The sequence below is a fragment of the Haliaeetus leucocephalus genome, unplaced genomic scaffold, assembly GCF_000737465.1.
Source record: "Haliaeetus leucocephalus isolate CR32 unplaced genomic scaffold, Haliaeetus_leucocephalus-4.0 Scaffold143, whole genome shotgun sequence".
In the NCBI taxonomy this organism is placed as follows: domain Eukaryota; kingdom Metazoa; phylum Chordata; class Aves; order Accipitriformes; family Accipitridae; genus Haliaeetus; species Haliaeetus leucocephalus.
The window spans coordinates 2,807,740-2,812,976 of record NW_010972579.1 but is presented as its reverse complement, the minus strand read 5'-3'; the positions used below and the strand labels follow the sequence as shown (position 1 = coordinate 2,812,976).

Below are 5,237 nucleotides of genomic sequence, written 5' to 3'. Positions count from 1 at the left end.
GGGATCGGTGTCTTGACCCCCGGCCGCCCGCAGCAAGGCGGCTGCCGCCGTTTATTTGTGGCCGCCGAGGAGTGAGATAACGTCCTATATTTAACAGCCGGCCTCGGCGGCCACAGCCGGGGGGGAGGAGGGACGTCACGGGGACCCCCTGCGACCGATGGGGCTGGGGGAGGTGGGGCGGGGCGGGATGGTGGGGGGAGCCTTTTCCCCCCAGGCTTGCGGTGCCCGGCTGGCCGCTGAGGGATGCTTTCCAAAAAGCAGCAAAGCCGCGGGGCGACGGGGATGGGCAGCAGCGGGCAGCTCTGCCTGTACGGTGCCTTTAAGAGCAGGGAGCGGTGTCCCGATGCCGCCTAAAAATAGCGTGTTCCCCCGTCTCGGCTGGATCCCGTGTCACGCCGGAGTGTCCCTCCCCGGTGCCGGGACGGCGGCCACTTCCCTCCCGGCGGGCCAGCCGCAGGTCTGCAAAGCCCAGGTGAGAGCGGGAGGGAGCAAGCCGGAGCGGGGCTCAACCCAGCCCCAAAACCACCCCCACCCCCGAAAAATCGGTGGCAGACCCGGCAGGGCAGCTCAGAGCGTGGGGAGAAGAAATCATGGCCACCTGTGGAAGTGGGAGTGGGGGGGCTCCAGGGAGTGCTTCTCCTGTCCCTGCTGGTGCCTGTAAATCAGGTGCTGGGAAGGGGCGGTTGTGCCAGGGGAGGGGGGATAGAGGGAGATGTCATTGGCTTTTCCTGGCAGGGACACCCTTACCGCACTCCGCTCGGGCTCTGTCTGCTGGCAAGGCCCCGCAGCCATCCCCAGCACCATGGTGAGGAACGTGGATGACTTTGACTTCTGCCTGCCTTCGCACGCCCAGGGTGTGCTGGAGGGCCTGCAGCGGCTGCGCACCAACCCCAAACTGGCGGATGTGACGCTGGTGGCAGGCGGGCGGGAGTTCCCCTGCCACCGCGGCGTCCTGGCCCTCTGCAGCCACTACTTCCACGCCATGTTCTCCGGCGACTTCGCCGAGAGCATCGCCGCACGGGTGGAGCTGAAGGAGGTGGACCCCGGCGCGCTGGAGATGCTGCTCGACTTCGCCTACACCGGGAAGGTCACCATCAACCAGGGCAACGTGGAGGGGCTGATGCGGACCTCCAGCCAGCTCCACTTCCCCACTATCCAGAAGGTCTGCAGCCGCTACCTCCGGCAGCAGATGGATGCCACCAACTGCCTAGGTATCTGCGAGTTCGGTGAGAGCCACGGCTGCCCCGAGGTCTCCTCCAAGGCCTGGTCTTTCTTGCAGGAGAACTTTGAAGCCGTCTCTCTGCAGGAGGAGTTCCTCCAACTCTCCAAGGAGAGGTTGGCCACCTACCTCTCCAACGACCAGCTGCAGGTGCAGGAGGAGCAGAGCCTGGCCGAGGCTGTGCTGCGCTGGGTACGCCACGACCCGGGGCCCCGAGCCCAGTTCCTGCCCGAGCTGCTGGAGCTGGCCCACCTCGTCTCGCTGCCTGACCAGTACCTGCAGAACCTGCTTGCCACTGAGCCCCTCGTCCGTGACTCAGATGCCAGCAAGGCCCTAGTTGCCCGATCCCGTGCCATGGTGTGTACCCCCTGCCCCAAATCCCACGCCCTGAGCCGGGGGGGGGAGGCTCAGCTCAGAGCCTAATGGTCCTGCCCCGGCCTCTGTCAGGGGCAGAGCGATGCCAGTGCCCAGAAGAACTCCCTGACGCCACCGCAGAAGCTGGAGGAGGTGCTGGTGGTGGTTGGCGGCCGTGTGCTGGAGGAGGGCGAGGATGAGGACAGGGGGCTGGAGATGCCGTCCACCCCCAGGAACTTCGCTTTCTACAACCCCAAAAGCAGTAAGCGCCCACAGCAGGGATGGGGCAAGCACATACACCCCCCCCCCGCATGTTAATTAACTGTCCGTCTACCCCAAAGCCACCTCTTGCCAAATGATCTAGTGTCAGGAGGGGCACTGGGGGGAGGACAGGGGAGGGAAGCATGAAACAGGGCTGGCTTAAAAGCATCATCACTGTCTGGGGGGGGGGTCATCACTTGGCTCTGCTGGGTTTCAGGGCAATGGATGGCTCTGCCCGACTTCCCTGATTACAACAAATGGGGCTTTTCCCTGGTGGCTCTGAACAACGATGTGTACGTCACAGGTAGGTGCCGGGGCTCCCGGTGCAGGTTGGGGGTCCCCAAGGAGCGGGGATGGAGGATGGGGGACAAAGATGTGGGCACGGGGTGCTGGCGTGGGGCCGGGGGCTACCCTCCTCCCCAGGCAAAGCCCTCTCCTTGCTCCCCTCTTGGGCGGATCCGGCCTCTGGCAAGGGATGCCCAGGGATGGCTGTGCTCAGAGGGGTTGGCCCGCCTGACCCATCCCTCCCCAGGCGGCTCCCGGGGGTCCCAGAACGACACGTGGTCAACGACCCAGGCCTGGTGCTTCTGCCCAAGGGATGGTGCGTGGAAGCGCATCGCTTCCATGCTGAAAGCCCGGACAAACCACACCAGCGCCATCCTCAATGGTGAGATCTACGTCATTGGGGGTAAGGCCATGAAGACTCCAAGGGTGCTGTTGGGCCAGGGGTCCATGGGTGCCCTGGAGCAGTTCAGTGGCTGCAGCATCCTACTGCCCTGCAGGGACGACGGTAGATGCAGTGGAGGTGGAACGCTACGACCCCTACAACAAGAGCTGGTGTGCCATCAGCCCAGCCCTCAAGTACGTGAGCAATTTTGCGGCCGCCAGCTGCTTGGGCAAGCTCTACCTGGTGGGCTCCTGCGCTGTCAAGTACAACGCGCTCACCCTGCAGTGCTACAACCCTGTCCAAGGTGAGAGCTGGACCCACCGCTGCACCCCACCACCGCCTTCCCACGGAGCAGGACTAAGTGGGACCCCCAGGCAGGCGACACCCTATGCCGCCAGGCATGGTCCCGTGGGATGCGACCAGGTGCTAACGGGGTCTGGCGATGGCTGTGGCATGGGGCCAGGGGCCAGGGGCCAGCCAGTATCATGGCTGCCAGCAGCACGGACTTGAATCGCAGACCTCCAGCACAGCCGGGACCTGAGCTTCAGTGGAGTGGGATCCCCGGGGCAGAGGGGCGGGGGAGGCTGCCTGCCTTAGGGAGGAACTAAACCCCTGTGACAACGCTACCTCCTCGAACAGCCTCTGCACAGTCCACAGTGGTCTCCCCATCTCACACCACCACTACAAACAATATCCCCACTTTGTTTTATGCAAGAGCCTCGTCTGGGATGGGGTCTGCGGGTGCCATCCTGCCTGGCTGCTCTGTCCCCTCTCTTTCAAACTCCCCCTTTAAATAGCTGCAAGCTCGGCAATGCTTTTTTCGGTCGCTGGCAGCTGCATCCAGAGCCAAGGTTGGGACGTGCTGCTGACGGCTGCTCCTTGCAGATTTGTGGAGTGTGATCACTTCCCCCTTCATCCCCAAGTACCTCTCGGCCCCACGCTGTGCCACGCTGCGTGGGCTCATCTACCTCATTGGGGACAACACCAAGAAGGTCTACGTGTACAACCCAGAGGCCAACATCTGGCAGAAGGTAGCGGGATGCGGGGCTGGGCACAATCACCCTCTCAGGGAGTTGGGGGAGCTGTTCCCTCCCCATCAGCAGCCTACAACCATACCCCTGCACCTGTTGCCCCCAGGTGCCAGCACCCCCTCTCCCTCCTGCCCACTCATCCCTTGGCTCTATTAACTCCTGCAGGGCTGAAGCTGCCCCAATCCTTTCTTCCCTGCTCCCCATCACACCCTCACTAGGAACACAGCTTTTGCACCACGATTACTTACAGCGTTCATGCTGCAGAAGCCCACAGGACCCCCCTTGTTCCAGCACCACCCTCTGGAGCGGTGTGCCGGGCTCCTGCGTGCACAGTCCAGCAAAATCCTGCCTGTCCCCTCCACCATCCAGACCCCGCCACTCCCCACAGCATCCCCAACCTTGCTCCCATACAAGCACAATGTGGGGATGCTGCTAAAAGCAAGACACAGCCCCAGGGGCCCCCAAACCTTGCAGAGAGGATGGCCAGGGGGACGCACTTGGTGGGTCAACGTCCTCTGTGGTGGGAGCGGGAGGTCCCTGGGGGGGTCCCCGCACATCTCACCCTACCCCTCACGCAGGTGCAGCTCCTGCACACACTTCATGAGAACGGCGGGATGGTACCGCTGGGTGACCAGCTCTTTGTCACCGGTGGCCACTGGAAGGGCATGGACGGGGACTACCGGGTAGAGATGGAGGTGTATGACTGCGCCAAGGACCTCTGGACACGGGAGGGCTCCCTGCCCTGCCTCTGGCTCTTCCACAGCTCCTCCTCCATCTTCCTGGACACCTCCAAGTGGACGGAGGCTTTCCAGGGTGCCCATGGGTGGTAGGAGAGCCTACAGCATTGCCTGTCACCCTGCGCAGCTGCTCTCCCCCCTCTCGCCTCTCTCCCTGCTGCCAGTTCAGCTCTGTGGGGGGGACAGATGGAAACCCCTCTGCCAGGCTGGCTGGGGCATTGGGAGCACGTTCCCCCCCCCCCCCCCCGCCACTGCAGGGAAAAGGCTTTTCCTTATAAACACGCTTTGGCTAATGCTCTCTTTTAGTTTGTTTCTTTTTTTTAAGAACTGCTTTTTTCCCCCCCTCCAAAACCCCAGAGCTTTTCAGGTATTTCGAGGCCTCCCAAAGTGTGGCCCATCCCATCAGAGACTGGCATTGCTGCCTGATGGCCCCTTTCCCCATCACATTGACATCCAGTATGGGGAAACAAAGACAAGGAGCACCAGGGGAATCTCTTTCCTGACACCCAAAGCTCTCCAGCACCTCAGTGGCCCACGTGGAAGTGTCAGACACACTCCAGTGCCCCATGGAGCAGAATGACAGGAGGTAAACCAGTTTTTGGATGCTTTGCATCCTTGGGTGGCACACTGGCCTGCGGTGGGGTGCTTCAGCCTGATTTCTGTCCTGGGATAAGCAGCATGCACCCCGGGAAGTGACCCCAGGGTCATGGTGAAGCAGCCAGCACCCCGGTGGCTTGGACAGAGCTGGGCAGTGCCTCCTGCCCCGTCCCCATCTCTGCTGGTACCAGGTGGCAGAGGATGCCCCAGGATGGGCTGAGCACAAGACGATGCTTCCCCAATGGCTGGTCCCACCACCAGCACCGGGACATCATAGCTCTGCCAGTGTCGTTTGAGGATTAATCTGCTCTGTGTTAGGTTTTTCACTGTTTCCGAAGCATGCCGAGGGGCAATGCGGGGGGGAGCCCCCC

General features: G+C 62.6%; 1 protein-coding gene across 1 annotated transcript; it reads left to right on the top strand.

Annotated features, from left to right (window-relative positions):
- The first annotated feature begins 738 nt into the window (after window positions 1-738).
- Window positions 739-4,362, top strand: KLHL30 (kelch-like family member 30). The gene is made up of 7 exons (XM_010561274.1): window positions 739-1,576; window positions 1,667-1,835; window positions 2,052-2,138; window positions 2,367-2,522; window positions 2,617-2,805; window positions 3,387-3,532; window positions 4,111-4,362. Exons 1-7 carry the CDS (start codon window positions 803-805, stop codon window positions 4,360-4,362), a joined length of 1,773 nt encoding a protein of 590 aa, XP_010559576.1. The 5' UTR covers window positions 739-802.
- The last annotated feature ends 875 nt before the right edge of the window (window positions 4,363-5,237 follow it).

What these genes read in the sequence shown, in the direction of transcription:
- KLHL30 (XM_010561274.1), top strand. Translation starts at nt 803, where the DNA reads ATGGTGAGGAACGTGGATGACTTTGACTTCTGCCTGCCTTCGCACGCC. An exon ending in CAACGATGTGTACGTCACAG is followed by an intron (nt 2,139 to 2,366) that starts GTAGGTGCCGGG and finishes ATCCCTCCCCAG; the next exon opens with GCGGCTCCCGGGGGTCCCAG. An exon ending in GTGCTACAACCCTGTCCAAG is followed by an intron (nt 2,806 to 3,386) that starts GTGAGAGCTGGA and finishes TGCTCCTTGCAG; the next exon opens with ATTTGTGGAGTGTGATCACT.